The 18,613-nt window shown below is 33.5% G+C and overlaps 4 protein-coding genes across 5 annotated transcripts; all 4 read left to right on the forward strand.

Annotated features, from left to right (window-relative positions):
* Positions 1-414: 414 nt before the first annotated feature.
* Positions 415-3,365, forward strand: LOC149386495 (GDSL esterase/lipase At5g45670-like). Its single transcript, XM_089625538.1, has 5 exons — positions 415-831; positions 1,603-1,727; positions 1,840-2,085; positions 2,357-2,612; positions 2,839-3,365. The coding sequence occupies exons 1-5, from the start codon at positions 585-587 to the stop codon at positions 3,060-3,062; spliced, it is 1,098 nt and encodes a 365-aa protein (XP_089481664.1). The 5' UTR covers positions 415-584; the 3' UTR covers positions 3,063-3,365.
* A 1,933-nt stretch (positions 3,366-5,298) lies between these two features.
* Positions 5,299-7,778, forward strand: LOC149386496 (GDSL esterase/lipase At1g29670-like). 2 transcript variants are annotated; one of them, XM_089627472.1, is made up of 5 exons: positions 5,299-5,734; positions 5,812-5,942; positions 6,052-6,273; positions 6,979-7,225; positions 7,307-7,778. In XM_089627472.1, exons 1-5 carry the CDS (start codon positions 5,497-5,499, stop codon positions 7,567-7,569), a joined length of 1,101 nt encoding a protein of 366 aa, XP_089483598.1. In that variant the 5' UTR covers positions 5,299-5,496; the 3' UTR covers positions 7,570-7,778. The 2 variants fall into 2 exon arrangements, with proteins under 2 accessions (XP_089483598.1, XP_089483599.1); XM_089627473.1 differs by having other exon boundaries at positions 5,305-5,734; positions 7,328-7,778.
* Positions 7,779-11,338: 3,560 nt separating this feature from the next.
* Positions 11,339-13,770, forward strand: LOC149386497 (GDSL esterase/lipase At1g29670-like). The gene is made up of 6 exons (XM_089626522.1): positions 11,339-11,343; positions 11,441-11,676; positions 11,800-11,927; positions 12,021-12,263; positions 12,552-12,795; positions 13,523-13,770. Exons 1-6 carry the CDS (start codon positions 11,339-11,341, stop codon positions 13,768-13,770), a joined length of 1,104 nt encoding a protein of 367 aa, XP_089482648.1.
* Positions 13,771-15,647: 1,877 nt separating this feature from the next.
* Positions 15,648-18,538, forward strand: LOC149386498 (GDSL esterase/lipase At1g29670-like). The gene is made up of 5 exons (XM_089626755.1): positions 15,648-16,023; positions 16,715-16,842; positions 17,487-17,729; positions 17,809-18,055; positions 18,143-18,538. Exons 1-5 carry the CDS (start codon positions 15,771-15,773, stop codon positions 18,361-18,363), a joined length of 1,092 nt encoding a protein of 363 aa, XP_089482881.1. The 5' UTR covers positions 15,648-15,770; the 3' UTR covers positions 18,364-18,538.
* The last annotated feature ends 75 nt before the right edge of the window (positions 18,539-18,613 follow it).

The raw sequence follows: 18,613 nt of genomic DNA on the forward strand, positions 1-18,613 counted from the left end.
ATTCGGCACCAAATTACAGTAATAAAAAACAAATTAAAGAAAATTAATCAAATCATAGGAGTAAGAGAAAAAGGATATAAAATCAACACACATGTAATTTGGACCGATGTATCACACATTATTGATATAATAATATCATGAAGACATATGTTTTTGATGATAATTGGAATGCAAAAACCTTGAAGTGAAAACAGTATATTTGTGTGTAGTACTGTCAGAGAGCTGTTAGATCTCTCTATAGCTGCCGGCTCTTTGAGCATTGTTAAATTAAAAGAGTGTCTCACATTATCTCCGCGTGACATTAATGACTCTAACCAAACCCTCTCAACCGTAAAAGCTAAACCCATCTCTCCCTCTCTTTCTCTCTCTTCTTCACTCCCTTCTCGTCCTTGTATATATGTGTGTATATATACTCATCCAAACCTTGCTTTTATGTGAATCACACACAAAACATACACATACATAGATAGTCACACACACAACCGATCTCTGCTCTCTCTCTCTCTATCTCCCTATATATATATCTTCTCTCTTTCTTTTACCAACCCTAGCTAGCTAGTTCTTGAAAGATAGAGTTTTGGGCGATGGGAGAGGCAAAGAGAATGTGGATGGTGTGTGTGGTGTCGGTGGTGGTGGTTTTGGGGTTGGGTTTGTGTAGAGGCGAGCCAGTAGTGCCTTGCTACTTCATATTCGGTGACTCCTTGGTTGACAATGGTAACAACAATCAGCTCAACTCATTGGCCAGAGCTAACTACGCTCCTTATGGCATTGACTTTCCCGGTGGACCCACCGGAAGGTTCTGCAACGGCAGAACCACCGTCGACGTCGTTGGTCAGTGCTAATTTCGCTGCTTCATCTTTTTATTTATTTATTGGTGAAGAGAAAATTAAATTAAATTTTTAACGGAGTCCTAAGCTAGCTACCTCGTTTTTATTGATCTACAGTCTGTCTAATATTTTGCATGCATGGTCTCAAATGTTTCCATGCATGCATGCATGTTCTGAATTAGCTCTATCAATTCAGTTTATTTTAATGAACAGTGTGGGTCTAAATATCTGTATAGTTAGTATAAGGGTGTTTTCGGAGACATTTATAAATCAAAACATACCGCTTATTACATTGTATATCAAATATTTTACTTCTTCTTTCTATTCCATTTCCATGTGACATATTAAGTCTCAACCGACACTCATATCAAGACGTCCAACTACATGCTTATAGTGTGTCCACAGTTGTTAGTTTTTCACCAACCAAACCGTAGTCTTATTTATTTATGCAATCCATCGTTCAATCTACACTGAATATATGCCTGGAACGACTTTTGGTAGCGAAGCATTTAATACATTACTTAACCGCATATAAATAGAATTGGGTGAACACTTTTTAACATTACGCATCCACATGGGTTAAAGTCTTTGCCTGCTTTGGATCTGAAACATTTAATAAGGCTCCACAAGAATTCCAATCACAGTCAATAGAATAGAAATAGAGACCTGAAAAAAAGTGACTGGGTAAAAAAAAAAAAAATACATATCAAATCATTACATAGGTTAAATAATCTAAAATGGTAACTAATTTTTTCCTTGTGTGGTAATTCAACAGCTGAGCTATTGGGCTTCGATGACTATATTCCTCCGTACTCAACCACTAGCGGCCAGGAAATTCTCGGAGGAGCCAACTTCGCATCCGCGGCCGCCGGAATTAGAGAAGAGACCGGACGTCAACTGGTAAATAAATTGTTTATTTAGTTACAAGATTAATAATTGTTTGTTTAATTTGTGCTGCTTATTTTGATGAACACACAAATCAATATGTCAAAAAATGTGTATGTATGTATAGGGGGGTCGGATTACGTTTAGCGGGCAGGTAGAGAATTACAGAAGAGCCGTGGCTGACGTGGTGGAGATTTTGGGAGACGAAGACCAAGCTGCTAATTACCTCAGCAAATGCATTTACTCGATCGGATTAGGAAGCAACGATTATCTTAACAACTATTTCATGCCTCAGTTTTACAACACCGGAAATCAGTACACCCCTGATGAGTACGCCAATGACCTCATTCAACGCTACAGTCAACAACTTCAGGTACATTTCTGTCTAACTCAATTTAAAAATAAGTTAAAAGATAATGATGTTTAAACTTTAAACTAATTTAACTATATCCCAAATTTGTTGTCAATCGGTCAGTTTTATAGTTTCTTTCCCATTTCATGTCCAGCTACTACCACATTCACCAATCACTCACAAAATTATAAATGTTAGAAAAAATCCAACAAAGTTGGTGCCAATGGTCCTCACCATAATAAATAAGTGTAACCACTTACATTAATATTGAATATATGATATACGTACACAGACTTTGTACAACTACGGAGCAAGGAAAGTGGCGTTATTCGGAATTGGGCAAATTGGTTGCAGCCCAAACGAGCTGGCCCAAAACAGCCCAGACGGAAGGACTTGCGTTGAGAGAATCAACTCAGCAAACAGAATTTTCAACTCTCGGCTTAGAGGCCTCGTTGACCAATTCAACAACCAACTCTCCGACGCAAGGTTCATTTACGTTGACTCCTACGGTATCTTTCAGGACATCATTAACAACCCTTCAGGCTTTGGTAAGTCTCTCCCAATCCACAGATATTGCGCTCTTGAACATATATTTTTTTTTTTTTTACAAATAGGTGACTTATAACCAATCAATTTTATTAAAAAAAAAATTATACGAACTAAGCCATCTCAAATATTAAATTTCAAATACAATGCTAATAAAGCAAAACTTAAGTTTACTATTAAATAATTATGTACTGAACCATTTTATTTTTTGTTCTTTCTGTGTGGCAGGGTTTAGGAACGTGAACTCTGGGTGCTGTGGGGTTGGAAGGAACAACGGGCAAATTACTTGTTTGCCCCTGCAAACGCCGTGCCCGAACAGAGACGAGTTTCTGTTTTGGGACGCGTTCCACCCGTCGGAGCGCGGTAACATTATCGTGGGGAGGCGGGCTTTCCGTGCGCAGCGCTCGTCCGATGCTTACCCGATCGACATCGAAAGGCTGGCTCGCCTTTGATCAAAATTTTTATGTTTCAACATTACTATACTTGTATTTTTGTTTTGGATAATATCATCATAGCGTACGTGTGGATTTTGTATTCTCTGTTAAAATTGAATTTGCAATTGTTGGTTGCGTTAAAAAAAAAGTGTAATGTTTGGATTAATTTTCAGTTATGTTTTAGGTCTATGTCCAGAATTTGGGCTGTGGGGGGAAAGATAAATGAGATGTTGTATGAGTTCTATATATATTCTACATATTTGTACTATCATTCTCAATAATGTGATTGCATAAATAAAGGTGAAGGTTCTGTTTCATTAATTTCGTTTCACTCTTGAACGAAAAAAAAAATATCTTAAACGAGTTAGTTAGTTAAAAAAATATATCCGGCTTCAATTAATATTAATATTATAGCTAAACTATTTAAAAAATTAAGAATTTGTCCTGATCAACTAGCCAAATAACTACCCTCCTTCACTATAACTTTATCCCGATCCCTCGAATTATTTTCAAAAGGCTTTTAACGACGCGATTAACTGTTGTAACTTATTCGAGGTTGATTTTATTTTGGGAAAATATCAAGAGTATCCCTCGTGTTTAATCGAAATGCGAGATTTATCCCTTCGATTTTTAGAAATATCAGACATATCCCTTCAGTTTAATATAAATGACATATACCTCCCATAAAAAAATTTATATTACAAATATCATCTTTTTCATTTATTTTTTACAAAAAAATAATTTGAACTCTCCAAAATACCCTTAATAGAATACATATTTATTTACTATTTTATTAAAAAAAAATCAAAATCTCTCTTTATAATAATAATCCTTAACTTTTTATAAAGAAATTTTTTTATTTAATTTTTTTGTATGTAGAATAGAAAGTAAAAAATTATTTCATTAAGGGTATTTTTGGGAGTTCAAATTATTTTTTTGTAAAAGATAGACGAAAATGGTGATATTTGTAATATTACATTTTTTAGGGAATGTATATGTAGTTTATATTAAACTGAAGGGATATGTCTGATATTTTTAGAAATTGAAGGGATAAATATTGCATTTCGATTAAACACAAGGGATATTGTTAATATTTTCCCTTTTATTTTTGTTATTTTGTTACAAATGGAGTAAGTAAAAAAGCCCAATAAGTCCTCAAAAACAGGCCCACCACAGGCAAAAGCGGCCCAAATCAGCCCCATAGGCCTATAATGGGCCCAAACTTTACCCAGGACTAAGCCCCCCCACAGACTGTTATGGGTTAATTTTTATTTTTATTTTTTAGAGACCATTGATATTTGATACCATTAAATAAATATATATTGAGTATTAGGGAATATATTGAATAATTTGATTGCCATATCGATAGTACAATTACAAATATAATTGATGAGACTTGATAGTCCCCAAATTTAACTATTTAAGAAGTGACTCACCGACAGAGGGCATCAGATGTAAGTACTGTAGATATTATGATGGAAGTGACATTAATTATTCTTTCTTTTGTGATGGAATCTCTTTTTATCTTATTAATGTAAAACATTTACATGTAATTTAATATTAAAAAATATATTAATTTTAAATAAGGGTAATTAAATCAGTAGTCCAATAGTTTATTTTGTTTTTAAAAAAATAGTTAAAGTTTCATTTTATTAAAAAAAATAGTATATCAAGTCGAAATATATTAATTAACTGGCTAAATTAATTTAATTTCATTCGAAAAAATAGTCTGTTAAATCAAGGATTAATTTATTTCGATCTAGTGAACTATTTTTTTAATAAAATAAAATTTTGATTAGAATTTTAAATGAAACTATAAAATTGATCGATTGCAATAAATACTTCTTTAAATAAAACATAAAAACTTACCCCGGTGGGTCATCCACGTCCAAATCCCTCAAACTTTATATTATGTATCCATAAATTAGCAATCCTAAAGCATTTCGTAGGACAAAAGTCAGTAACTTTTTGGTGATCATTCATTCAAAATTATTTTGGAGATCATGTATCTCACATAATAAAAGTGCTATGAATAGTTGACTTTTCCACGATTATCATCATCAACAAAGGGAAATAATAATTGAAAAAGGGGAAATATCAACCCCGGTAATTGATAAATAAATATATCGACAAGTTAAAAGAAAGCACAAACCCACAAGTATACACAAAGATCATCATAACGAATTTTAAATCTGCCTAATCACTCCCAAAAACAGACATCAATGACGCCATAAAAATAAAACGCCTAATTTTAAAGACTTCGTACTCTGTTCTTGCTACTGAGCTATCACAGCCTGGAAAAAAGAAAATATGGCTTTTGGAAAAGTCTATCCACCAGAAATATAATCACAAGCACGTTTCACACATGTTCATCGTCACTCCAAGCTTCTATTTATCTCGCGGCTAAGCGAATCCTTTCTCTTCACATTCCTCTCTGCTTTCTCAAACAGACATGAAGTTATTATCGTACTTTTTAGCGCTCGCTTGCTTCGTAGCAGCTCAGCGAAAGAGCAATGGCGAGCCAGAAGTGCCTTGCTTCTTCATATTCGGCGACTCTCTCGCCGATAACGGAAACAACAACAAACTTCGCACTCTGGCCAAAGCCAATTACAGTCCGTACGGCGTTGACTTCGCCGACGGTCGTCCGACGGGCAGATTCACCAACGGTCGAACCACCGTTGACATACTCGGTCAGAACTTTTCACCAATTCGAATGATTAATTACCAATTAATTCCACGACTGACAAACGGTTGACAAATTTAATAGGCGAACTTCTAGGGTTTGAGAAGCCGATTCAATCGTTTGAGAGCTCTTTCGCTTTCCCTGAGTTGATAAGAAGAGGCGTCAATTATGCTTCCGGGGCGGCTGGGATTCTCAGAGAAACAGGGAAACATTTGGTGTGTGTATGCTTGTGTGACAGCTTTTAATTCGATACCTAATTTACCAACTATATGATATAATTATGAATAATTTTTTTGTGACATTTAAAAAGAAATTGTTTTGCAGGGAGACAATCTGAGCCTGGGCAGGCAGGTTCGGCATCACCGGCTGATAAAATTGGTGATCGGAGACGAGGCGAGGCTGAAGAAATGCTTGTATTGGATCGGAATGGGAAGCAACGATTACATTAACAACTATTTCTTGCCTGAGATTTACAAAACCAGCGCTAAATTCAACCCCGACCAATATGCCCAGCTTCTCATTGCAAAGTATCGACAACAAGTCTTGGTAAATGATTCTATATATATATATATATATATATATATATATATATATATATATATATATATATATATTTTGGTTAGGCGTAGCGTTAATGACTGTTGTGTATGTGGTTTTTTTAAAATCATTGCGTAAACAGCTTGCCTATATTTGCCACAAATAGTATTTTTTAAGTTATAAAGATTTTTTTTTTTTTTTTTTTTTTTTAAGAATTCATTAGCTATATAGTCATATTTACACATTGAGATTGATATTTAATCAACGTTTGATAAATATTTGGTAAATAACCACATCCACATATTTATTCACTTAAATTGACGTAATTACAAAAATTTAAGTAACTAGTCAACTTAGAAATTTGAGATTCCTATATGGTCAACGTTTGATAAATATTTGATAAATAACCACATATATGATGTGGCATTCCTGATTTCTCTTTTATTGAAATAAAAATGTGAGTTATTTAAGTCAATTTAAGCGTGTAAATACGTGTATATGACTATTTATCAAATATTTACATGACGTTAACTAAATAGTAATTTCAAAATGTAAATATGTCTAGGAAGCGAGAACCCAGACAACTAATAATAATAATGATAATGAAAATCGTCAAGTCAGATCCGTAAAATTCAAGGATCACATGTGTAAATAAATAAAATCAGAGACAACAAATTATAATTACATAAGTTTTTGCTGTTTAAATTTCTATAGAAGTTGTACGAGTACGGTGCTAGAATAGTGGTGCTCGATGGGGTTGGACTAATAGGGTGTACACCGAACTCAATCGTGTCACGCGGCACCAACGAGACCGGCTGCGTCGAAACTATGAACTCGGCCGTCCAATTCTTCAACAAAAAGCTTGCCGAGCTCGTCGATAACCTCAATTTCGAATTTAAAGACGCAAAATTTGTGTACATAAACTCGACCGGTTCAGGGTCCGGAGACCCTACACTTGCGGGTAATGCATACTTGAGAAAATTATAGAAAAAAAAAGTGTTTACACTTTACATAGATCGATTAATTAATTTTTTTGAAAAAGAAAATGATTTTGATGTGACAGGGTTCAAAGTTTGGGACGTGGGGTGTTGTGAAGTGAACGAGATAGGTCAATGTGTGGAGTTCAATACTCGCACGTGCGAGAACAGAAGTGAGTACGTGTTTTGGGATTCATTCCATCCAACAGAAGCTTCAAATTTGGTCACAGCCAACAGAATTTATAAAATGGACATAAGTCGCCTTGTCAACATGTTTGGTTACACAAATAGTGAAGTGGAAGATAGTGACGCTACTTATTTTGATTAGTCCTTGCTTCTGATTATGAAATTTCATAAACGTATATTATTGTTTCATAAAGCTCTTGATTGTCTCCATTCGTATGATCGTTAATTATGTTTTTTCTTTTTCTTTCCTTTTCTTTTTATCAACACTCGAAAACCTATGGTATAATAATCAACGTTTGAATCCCGGATTGTATGCGAGTTAAAAGATAATAGGATTCTCAAATTTGGCCATTTCCTTTTCGCTAGCAAGCGAGTCTCTGATCCTTTGTCAATTGAAAACAATTACTATGAGCTATTGAGAGCATCTTTAATGATAAACTAAATGTCATATTTAGTTTATCATGTTACATGGTTCTCATTGGTTGAAAAAAAATGGGGCCCATTTTTTGCTAAGCTAATGGTTAAGCAATTTGTTCTATAGAGCTAATTTGCTAAGCTAAATCAATAGCTAATATACAAAACAATGGTAAGCAAATAGCTTAGAACTTTTGTTATTTACTAGCAAGTCCCTCCAATTGTTAAGCAAATGATCATTAAAGATGCTCTGAGACAGTTCAACATTAATTTGGTTTAATAAAGCTAGGAGTAGCCAAATGGGTCTTAGAGGCCGGATGGGCAGAGGAAGGCCGGAGCCAAAGAGGGTCGGTCATGGTCAAGGAGGGCTGATCCGCTTTGGGACATAGTATCAAATTAAAAAATATACTCAATGATGTTATAATATCAAAACTAAATCTATCTTTTCATTTGTCTCTTATTTACTTCAGAAAGTCCAAAAATCACATTCAAAATTTGTTTTCGGACTAAAAATTGATATGTGTGTGCGCTTGCATGTGTGTGTTTGAATGATTTTCGAAGCGTGCGGAAGATTACTGGTAACAATGTGGTTTCCATTGAATTTTTGTGGGAAATTAAAAACAAATCGACAATTGCCGTAATTTGTTTCTCTCTCTCTCTCTCTCTCTCTCTCTCTCTCTCTCTCTCTCTCTCTCTCTCTTTTCCGACAATTTTCAATGATTTTGTAAACGAAAAATGGTTTTGTACGTATGTTAAACTTCAATTTTTAGCTCGAAAAAAAATTCAATGCGAATGTTTGGAGATAACGGAGAGAAACAGAAAGACGAAAGTGATAAAAAAAATGTAAAGTATAAAAGATTCAATGTATTTTGTCCCAAAAAAGATTAAAACTTAGTTTATAACCTTGATTTATGCAACTTTTCGTTGAATTTTGGTAAGCTTGGTTATAACCTTGAAACATACAACTTCTCGTTGAAAATATTAACTGAAGCTTTTTAAGAAGCTAAACACGCATAAAATAAAATTTGGGGAAGAGAACACAAAAACTAAATTATAGACTAACGTGTAACTAACGGACAAATATTGGGCAAAATGTAAAGACAAAATATATATATTTTTTGGTGATAGAATTGCAGTATCCAATGTACCTAGATGACAAAATTCTGCATCGAAACAGAACATCATGAATTCATGATAATAATTAGAGGGTAACGTTCCTCCCTATGCATGTGACGAACGGTTAAATCTATAACAAAAGTCAGTACATATTCTTCATGACCTTAGTGAAAGATGTCTATGACACGTAAATACGATACTTTTATGAGAATGATGAGATGAATGTTATTACTAACAAGTGAGTGCTTAGGACTAAATTCAAAGAAGAAGGCTCTTTGGATAAATACAGTTCCAAACACTTCCATTTGCTTTTCACCATTGCTACTCAGTTTGACTGGTCAATGCAAGTGGATGTCAATAATGCCTTTCTCAATGGCATTTTGCATGACAATGTACCCAGAATAGTGGAGTTTCTATTGATGTTCATATTCCACAACATGTGCTCTTTCTTTAAAAAGCATTGTATGGTCTTCGTCAAACCCATGGAGCCTGGTTTGAGCAGCTAAAAAGTGCCTAATTAAGTCATGTAGCAGTTTCATAGCTCTACTTTAGATTCTACATGATTGGGCTAGTTCACTTGATGATCAATGACCTACTTCATGATATTTTCTTTGTTTCTCCGTGGTTGTTTGATGAGCTAGCTAGTGTTCGAGAAAGCATAAAGTCGTGGCTCGGTCAAGTTAAGCTGAGTATATATGGCTTTGTCTAAGGCTACCACATAATCAAGTAGTGTTGTAGAGTCTAATGAGCGAATATATATTGGTACTTCATTAGCTTCAAATCCAATTTATCATGCAAGGAAAAAACACATTAAAATAGATGTGCACTTCATAAGACAAAAGGTCTTGTTGAATGCTATGGATATCCGCCATGTTCCGTTATATAGTCAACTTGCAAATGTCTTCACCAAACTACTGTCTATCCCATGATTTCAAGACTTGTGTTCCAAGCTAACCTTAGTTTTCACTGAAGCTAACTTCAGTTTGGTTTGTCTATTGAATTTCCAATAGCCTATGTCTATCTATATCGCGGCTTATGTGTAATGCGGTGCGGACTTACCACAGTTAGGCGAGTGTCTGAGTAAGTTTAACAAACTTAGTCACATGAATTAGTTAGTAAATACTCTGAGATTATTCCTTAAGATTGAGATTTTCAATGCAATCTTCTTCGTATCACTTCTCTATGGGCATATTAGCATTTTATAATCTACATAATGGACATATATGTATACAGAGGGACGAAGCCAACTACGACCCACCAGGGGCTTAAATTTAATTCTCTTATTTTTACTTTAAAAATTTACAAATTAGTCCCCTTTTAAAAAAATTCACTTTAACCCTCTTTAAGTTTGGAGTCTACTCTGTCCGTATGTATACACATTAAAATATTAAAATATATTCACCGGCCTGTTATAACGTTATATCCCATCCTTAGTTGCTGTGTGACTATCTATGTTTGCCTTCTAAATCCTGGAACTGTAATCGTAAAAATCATTGAGGCTCTCATTTGCCGAGCTGCTGATTGTGCGGAAGCGTAATTAACATGGTAACAGTCAAACAAATGAGAATTTTACTTTTTACTAAATAAAAAAACGAGTATATAAAAGAATGATAAAAAATATATCTTTATAAAAAAAATACAAAATATATCAATGTAATTATTCTTAATACACGCGAGATCTTATTGACTATTTGATCTATACGTGTGATGTCGAGGCCGGTTTTATATTAAAAAATTAATAAAATAAATTACGGAAGAGGATTTTGATTATTTTCTTTCTTGTAGTAAAGTAGAAACAAAGTTGCAAAGCTGTTTCCTGAAATTCAATTTGCTATTTTTGTGCAGTCCAAGTTTGTTTGTGTGTGTGTGTGTGTGTTTTTTTAAAATAGTCCAAGTTTGTTTTTGAGAAGAAGTAACAGAGAGTTTTTGAAACAGAAAAAGAAAACAATAAAAGAAGTAAAAGAGACTAGTATTATATAGATTTATTCTAATATTAGAGCTTTTGTCACGTACGAAGCAAATATAGGAGAGATTTGTTTGAAGAATTGCCTTTATTTAGGCCCTACACTCGGGACATACCTGGGATCCATACAATCTTTGATGGCTTTCCGAATAATCTTCAAACCCAACATTGAATTAGCATTTTTTTTTCTTTCTTTCCAGATACGTCAAAGCTTTTGTCACTCCAACTGTTTCACAGAAAGAAACTGTATTCAACCATATTTTTAAAACCCTTGATTAGACCAAAGACTGGAATTCGTTAAGCTCGTTGGATATTTATGGTTCTCTTCCGCACTTTGATTATTCCAAGCCATTGTTCTTTCCCTCCTTAATCCATTGCTATTGGTGCAAAGAGGGAAAGTTAACAATAATATTTCACGATGTGGTATGTGTATGATAATTTTCGCTATCATAATATTTCAACAATATTCAAAGGCATTGTTTCATGATCTTTATTGTTTTTTTGTTGTTTGTCTACACAGCAATATGAAACTACGGCTAGTAATGGTGTTTATTGGGGTTTGCATGGTCTCAAACACGAACGCGACGCGACAAGTACCGTGTTTCTTCATTTTCGGAGACTCTTTGGCCGATAATGGAAACAACAATAAGCTTCAAACCCTAGCCCAAGTCAATCACCATCCGTACGGTGTTGACTTCAACAATGGTACTGCCACGGGAAGGTTTACCAACGGCCGAACTACAATTGATATTCTCGGTATAAACTCTTGATCAACTTAATTATCATTAACCTCTAATATAATTCCTCTCATTTGTTGTCACGGCGACGCAAAAAATCTTTAAAAAAAAAAATTCATCGATATGATCTTATTATTATTAGGTCAACTTCTTGGTTTCGAGGATTTCATTCCGTCCTTCATCAATGCCCAGGCAACGGACAACATAGTCAACGGCGTGAACTATGCCTCGGGTTCAGCCGGGATTCTCAAAGAGACGGGAAAACATTTGGTACGTACAGAATTTGCTTCGCCTATAAAATCTATTTAATTGATTTTTTTCATGACGGTTTAATTTTACCTATATGAATTGGCGGTTTCTTAGGGTGAAAATTACGAATTCCGGTCTCAATTCAACAATCATCGGAGGATAGTGGCGCGGATGGGTGAAAAGCTAGGAGACGAAAAAAGGGCGGTCCAACATTTGAACAAATGCTTGTACTACGTTGGCCTTGGAAGCAATGATTATATCAACAATTTCTTCTCTCCCCATTACCCGGCAGCAAAGCTATTCTCTCCTGAACAATTCGCCGACCGTCTCATCCAACGCTATAGCCGCCAAGTCATGGTATTATAATAATTAATCTAGATTTTTCGAAAACTTATTTGTGTTGTTATAAATGGATGATAGTAAAATAAAATAATAAAAACTTAGATTTAACGTTCGATGAGATATATATATATATATATATATATATATATATATATATATATAATTAATTTCTTATTCTCATAATTATGTCCAAAAATAAGTTACACTTTCAGTCGGGATCTAAGTTCGTTCGGATTACTAAACTTTAATTTTTATTAGCGTGATTATAATCCGTATTACTGATTATTTTTGAATTTGTTGTAGAAATTGTACGAGGTTGGGGCGAGAAAGATTGCGTTGACTGGGATTGGAAGAATTGGTTGCACTCCTTATTCGATGGCTTCTCATAACACCGGAAATTCATGCGTTGAATTCATGAACGAGGCGGTTCAGCATTTCAACGTCAAGCTTTTAACGATGGTTGACCGTCTCAACTCTAACAATACCGATTCCAAATACATTTACATTAACTCTTACGGAATGGGCGGTGGAGATCCTTCCAGTGTTGGTACGTAAATTTTAGATTTTATCTTACATGTTAAGTTAAATATATTATTTCAAATAGGTGTATATTAGGTTCGATTTAAGCTTAAAAAAGGCGCTTATATATATCTTCTATATAAGAGTGATGCTATCTGACATTACTCACGATTTTTAACTATCCATACACTGCCTGACACGTGTACAATTTTAAACAGTGTTTAGGCTTTTTATTACACAGTGTGAGTCGTGTGATCGGGACAAAAATCTTAACCGTTTATATAAATGCATAAATGTAGCCCGACTCTTTTTAGATGATTTTGGTCAAACCTAGGCCTCGAAGTACAAAATTATATGTGATATTATTTTTCAATTAAATTTGAATTTTTGTTAATAATATTTAAATGAATAAACTATTAATTTTAATTGATGACACTCATTATTTGGATACAATTTTTTTTTTTTGTTTTTTTTGTTTTAGATGTATTTACTACAATTTTTTTTATGGACTCATCATTGTGATATATTTTAAAAAAAAATTAAAATATATACTAGACCCGGTCCCGATTTCAAGGTCGATGGCTTGATCCTGCCATATACATTCAGTTGAATCTGTATCAAATAGTTTATTTATTTTATCATAAACATATTTGATCTAATAATTCCATGGCCGCCACAAGTAATTTGCTTCCTATTTTTAATGATTTATTATTTATTTATTTACTTTTTATTTTTTTGGTGTTATGGGCAAACAGGATTCAAGAATTGGCAATCGGGGTGTTGCCAGGTGGATAATATTGGGCAATGTGTGACGTGGAAGACACCGTGCAAAAACCGAACGGAATATGTATTTTGGGACGGACATCATCCAACGGAGCTCGTCAACACGATCACCGCCTCTAGAATTTACAATGCTTATGACTTGTCCGATTGCTATCCGTTGGATGTCAGTCAACTTGTTCAGTGGGGCCCACACAGCCCAAACACGCAAAAAATGGCTTAGGAGATAATACTTCATCAATTTGTTATCATTTTTTTTTTGTTTTCTGCTTTTTGCTTTTTCATATATTTATTTGATTGATTAGTACGTCCCCAATTTTTCCTTATACTTTTCTACACAGCAGCACGACCGTTATTAGTTTGAATGAAAATAGGCTTATAATCGAGCTGTTATTAATTAAAAATAGTTAGTCAAAATTTTGAACAATTTACTTGGAAGTTATTTTTTCTTTAAAAAAAAAACTAAAGTGTAGTTAAAGTTAAACTTGAAAAAAAAATGATTAAACTAAAAAATTTGGACACTTTTAGAGAGTGAATATAATTTAGCTTCGTTAACATTTATTTGCGAGAGAAAGTGTTTGAGAGAGAGTGAAAATTCTACTCTTATTTTATAGAGAATGAAAATAGATTTTTTTTTTTTTTTTGTGTGTTTGATTTTATCTTTTTGTGTGATATTGTACGATTGGAGTGGTCTTGATTCTATTTGTTTTTTTGTTTTTTTTTTTTTTTTTTGTTTCAAATGTATTTGAGAGAGAGATAGAGAATTTAGGTGAGTGGAAAATTTGACATAGTTTTGCATTGCGTAGAGAAAATCTTCAGAGAAATGGTGAAGTAAAGATGATATTTATAGAGTTTTTAAGTTTTGTTGGTGGGATATGAGTGATTATGGTGGGTCTCAGCCGAGATTAGCTCAAAATTTGTGAATCCCTTTCTCACATCGTATTGTTGTTCTCTTGCCCTCTCAAGTCTCAATACTGCTTGCTCTCTCTCTCTCTCTCTCTGATGGGCAATTTGTTACAACTTACAAGTGTAATATTTTAGGCATAATTATGTAATTTATCATCTAAAAACGTTTTTAAAAAATAACTAACTTCTCATTCTTGTTTAGAGAACATCTTATATTTACATTTTTTATTCTTGTTGTTTATAGTGCGTCATTTAACATTTCTTAATTATTTACCGTAAAAGGGTAAATTCATATGAGAACTAAAAAAATTATTATAGAATATTTAAAATTTTGAGTTATATTTGTGGAATTTCCCTTTTCTTCTTTATATATCATGTCAAGTATAATGGGCCCAAAATACGTATTGGATTTGGCCGCATAAATTTCATGGCAGGATAGAGACGGGTATGTATTAACTACAGAAGTACCTCATTCATGCTGTTAATCATAATTTTCTAAACGCTATCCAATGATTAATTAGTATAATTGTCTAATCGTTAACCTAATTTTCTGATGTGGCTTCGACTAAGAATCATTTTTGGAATCGTGTACATCGAGCAACATGAATACCATATTAGATATCAAATCTTGTACGCCAAGATACGTGAAATTGTGTGGTTAAACTTATTTAGAAGGAGATATAATAGAAGATTTTTTTTTTTTTAATCATGACACGCGGTTAGAGCAAGTCCGGAAATCAAAAGTAAAATGCCAATAATGACATTGAAAATAGTTGGCATGCTAAAATTTAGGGATATGATCAAATTCACGAATAGGTACTTAAATATTATATTTGTATTGCGACAATTAAATAAGCCGGACTTTTACTTCTTTAATGCTCTCATATTCAGAATTGTATTTACACAAACCTGATTCTCTTGCGTAGAAGAGAGAAAAAACGGAAAATTAAGCATCATATCAAGGTATATAATTTAATATATATCTTGATTTAATATATATAATACATCCATTATTGGCTAGTTTTACAGCGCCAGCTTTGAGTTGACCATCAGCAACTTGCCATAGGGCATACCATACCTATTACGCATATATATATATATATATACATATATATATATGTATATATGTATAGATATTCTGGCAGGGAATCAAGCATATATGTAGATTAATATTTGTTTCCGGGGCCTATAAAAGGCCGTTACGCAGCTTGAGTTTTTTAACACTATTATCCATTCAGTTGGTTCTCTAATCATATATTATATACAATCCATCTATCTTCATAACCATTTTCATTCCCTGTGATCTGATTTCAGAAAATGGCCACCGGTCGGATCATATATTATGTTATATTTGCATTAGTAATAATATCAATCGTGCAAATTAGTGAGGTCAAAGGCGCTTCAGAAGTTCCATGTTTTTTCATATTCGGTGACTCTCTGACTGATCCCGGAAATAACAATTTCCGACTCACAGTTTCAAAGGCTAATTATAGGCCATACGGAATTGATTTCCCTGGTGGCGTTCCAACCGGGAGGTTTAATAACGGTCCAACAACAGTTGATTATATTGGTATATATATTATACTTTGATCCCTTCTAATTTTGCCGCCATATTATATGCTTATATATATTTACTATAGAATACTTATTAGCTTACATTATATATATAATTTTCACTTCAATCTTCTCCAATATGCCTTATCAATTAACCATGCACGACGATCAAGTTTTTTTTTTCCTTCTTCTTTTACTTATCTATATATATATATATATTTGATGATTTTCACTTCTAATTCAAACCCATCTCATCATTTTGGGGTTGCTTACCAATTGAGCAACATTTTCTTGTCTCTATGATATTTAATTGAATAGATATTCATGTTAAAATTAGCAAATAAATTGATAAATGTTTAGCAATCATTGATTTAATCAAGTCTCGAGGTAGGAAGCTATATAGTAATTAAAGTATTAAAAGCAATCATTGATTTAATCAAGTCTCGAGGTAGGAAGCTATATAGTAAAGTATTAAAAATAAATCATTTAATTAGTTGTTAATGATTTTGTTTTTTTTACGTGTATGTTACTTTTTTTATATAATGAAAAAAAAATACATCCCTCCAAAGATTATTTGCATATTTAGTCCCTCTTGCTTGGTCACGTATCTGTGTGAGGCAATTATACAAAACCTGACGTAATAATTATCGTTTGAATTACAATTTATTTCCTCAACATATTCTAATTAAAATTCTAATATAATCCAGCAAAGTTTCTGGGATTCAGCGATTTCATTGCTCCATTTGCAACTGCCACACGTAGAGATGTCATACTCAAAGGTGTCAACTACGGTTCTGGGTCCTCCGGAATTCGTGATGAAACTGGCATAAGATTGGTACATATTAAATTAGGCTCTCTCTCTCTCTCTCTCTCTCTCTCTCTCTCTCTCTCTCTCTCTATATATATATATATATATATATTTATTTATTTATATAAAAGGCTTCTCAAAAAAATAAATTGATAAAAAGTAAAAAATTTAAGTTATACAAGAATAGCGCCAAAAAAAACTAAAAAACTTCTATAAGAAAAAGATGAAAAGAGGACTTTGTGGCATTTTGATCACTAAAAAACCAGTTTATCTTTTTTTTTTTATTGAATTTAATACCTAAATAATTCAAAAACTATTTACAAATTAAAATATCTTATTAATTTTATAAAAGAAACTAATTTAATAATAGACCCTCAAAACACAAATAAGTTACAAAAGTTTAATTTTTAGAGCATTATTTTGTTTCAACTTTCAATGGTACTTTCTAAATTTAAAAGCAATTCATTAGGTTAGAGACCAATATGGTCAAAATAGTTATAAAATTCAGGGTGTCTTTACCCCAAAAAACCATTAAATTAATTACCGGCATTAAATCCTTTTTACCTACATAATAGTATTGATTGGCAAAATAAACACAAAATAACACTTAATATTTACAACGAGAGTACTCTTTGAAGACATGTAATTAAGTCTTATTGCATCTCGGACAGGGTTCTGTTATAAGCATGGATAAACAGCTGAGAAATCATCAAATAACTTTCTGGCGAATCGCAAACTATCTACGTGGTACCCGTGCCGCACAACAATACTTGAACAAGTGCATATTTTACGTCGGAATGGGAAACAATGATTATCTCAACAACTATTTCCTGCCCGGATCGGCCACAAGGCGCGCTTTCACGCCCGAGCAATACGCTCAAGTCCTCATTAACCAATACCGCGGCCAACTAAAGGTTCTTATTGACCATCAATATTTATTTATTAGGGTTGCCTAATTTTAAGTTATGTCTCTTTCTCAATGCTTTTTTTTAGAGGTTATATAATTTAGGTGCTAGGAAAGTAGCTCTCGCGGGAAATGGACTTATTGGTTGTACGCCGTATGCAATAACTACGTTCGGCACAAATGGCTCGCTTTGCGTAGACAATTTGAACATCGCTTCTCAGCTCTTCAATGACAAGATCGTTGCTCTCGTTGATGAATTCAATTCGAATTTCACCGACGCTAAGTTTATTTACATCAATAGTGTTGGAATTGGCTCGGGAGATCCTACTTCCGTCGGTGAGAAATTTGGTTACCATTATGTGCACAAATTACTTGAGTTGGTAATTAATTAGTTAAGCTAATTGATTCATATTCTTTTTGCAGGATTCACCGTGATAAATTCCCCGTGCTGCCCGGTAGATAGGTACGGACAATGCATACGGCTCTCAACGCCGTGCGCGAATAGAAGAGAGTATGTATTTTGGGACTATTTCCATCCAACTACGGCGATCAATAACCTAACGGCTATCCGATCCTACACGGCGATTTTTCCTACAGACACTTACCCTATCGACATCAAGCGTCTCGCACAACTACAACTCTAAGTTATATTAATGTCATGCCCTAAATAATATATTAATCGTCGTGGTACTATGTAATCCTAATTCAAATGAGCGATGATTACTAATAAAGGGTTGTAACAATAGAATGGTATTTTATCCGATAGACGAGTCAATTGAGAAATGAAATTATTGATTGATTCACCAGTTCAGAAAATAATTCAGTCACCTTACTATGTGAATTTTCTTCACCTGCTTGCTTAATAATTTAATATATTAATTCAATGACTTATTC

The sequence above is a fragment of the Urtica dioica genome, chromosome 9 (assembly GCF_054948205.1).
Source record: "Urtica dioica subsp. dioica isolate 48M chromosome 9, U.dioica_male_clone48M_v1_H2, whole genome shotgun sequence".
NCBI lineage: Eukaryota > Viridiplantae > Streptophyta > Magnoliopsida > Rosales > Urticaceae > Urtica > Urtica dioica.

Bases quoted from the DNA above. Each gene is read 5' to 3' on its own strand.
- LOC149386495 (XM_089625538.1), top strand. From the start codon at position 585: ATGGGAGAGGCAAAGAGAATGTGGATGGTGTGTGTGGTGTCGGTGGTG. The intron at 832-1,602 runs GTCAGTGCTAAT...GTAATTCAACAG, and splicing joins AACCACCGTCGACGTCGTTG to CTGAGCTATTGGGCTTCGAT. The intron at 1,728-1,839 runs GTAAATAAATTG...ATGTATGTATAG, and splicing joins AAGAGACCGGACGTCAACTG to GGGGGTCGGATTACGTTTAG.
- LOC149386496 (XM_089627472.1), top strand. From the start codon at position 5,497: ATGAAGTTATTATCGTACTTTTTAGCGCTCGCTTGCTTCGTAGCAGCT. The intron at 5,735-5,811 runs GTCAGAACTTTT...CAAATTTAATAG, and splicing joins AACCACCGTTGACATACTCG to GCGAACTTCTAGGGTTTGAG. The intron at 6,274-6,978 runs GTAAATGATTCT...AAATTTCTATAG, and splicing joins AGTATCGACAACAAGTCTTG to AAGTTGTACGAGTACGGTGC.
- LOC149386498 (XM_089626755.1), top strand. From the start codon at position 15,771: ATGGCCACCGGTCGGATCATATATTATGTTATATTTGCATTAGTAATA. The intron at 16,843-17,486 runs GTACATATTAAA...CATCTCGGACAG, and splicing joins ATGAAACTGGCATAAGATTG to GGTTCTGTTATAAGCATGGA. The intron at 17,730-17,808 runs GTTCTTATTGAC...GCTTTTTTTTAG, and splicing joins AATACCGCGGCCAACTAAAG to AGGTTATATAATTTAGGTGC.
- LOC149386497 (XM_089626522.1), top strand. The intron at 11,928-12,020 runs GTACGTACAGAA...GCGGTTTCTTAG, and splicing joins AAGAGACGGGAAAACATTTG to GGTGAAAATTACGAATTCCG. The intron at 12,264-12,551 runs GTATTATAATAA...AATTTGTTGTAG, and splicing joins GCTATAGCCGCCAAGTCATG to AAATTGTACGAGGTTGGGGC.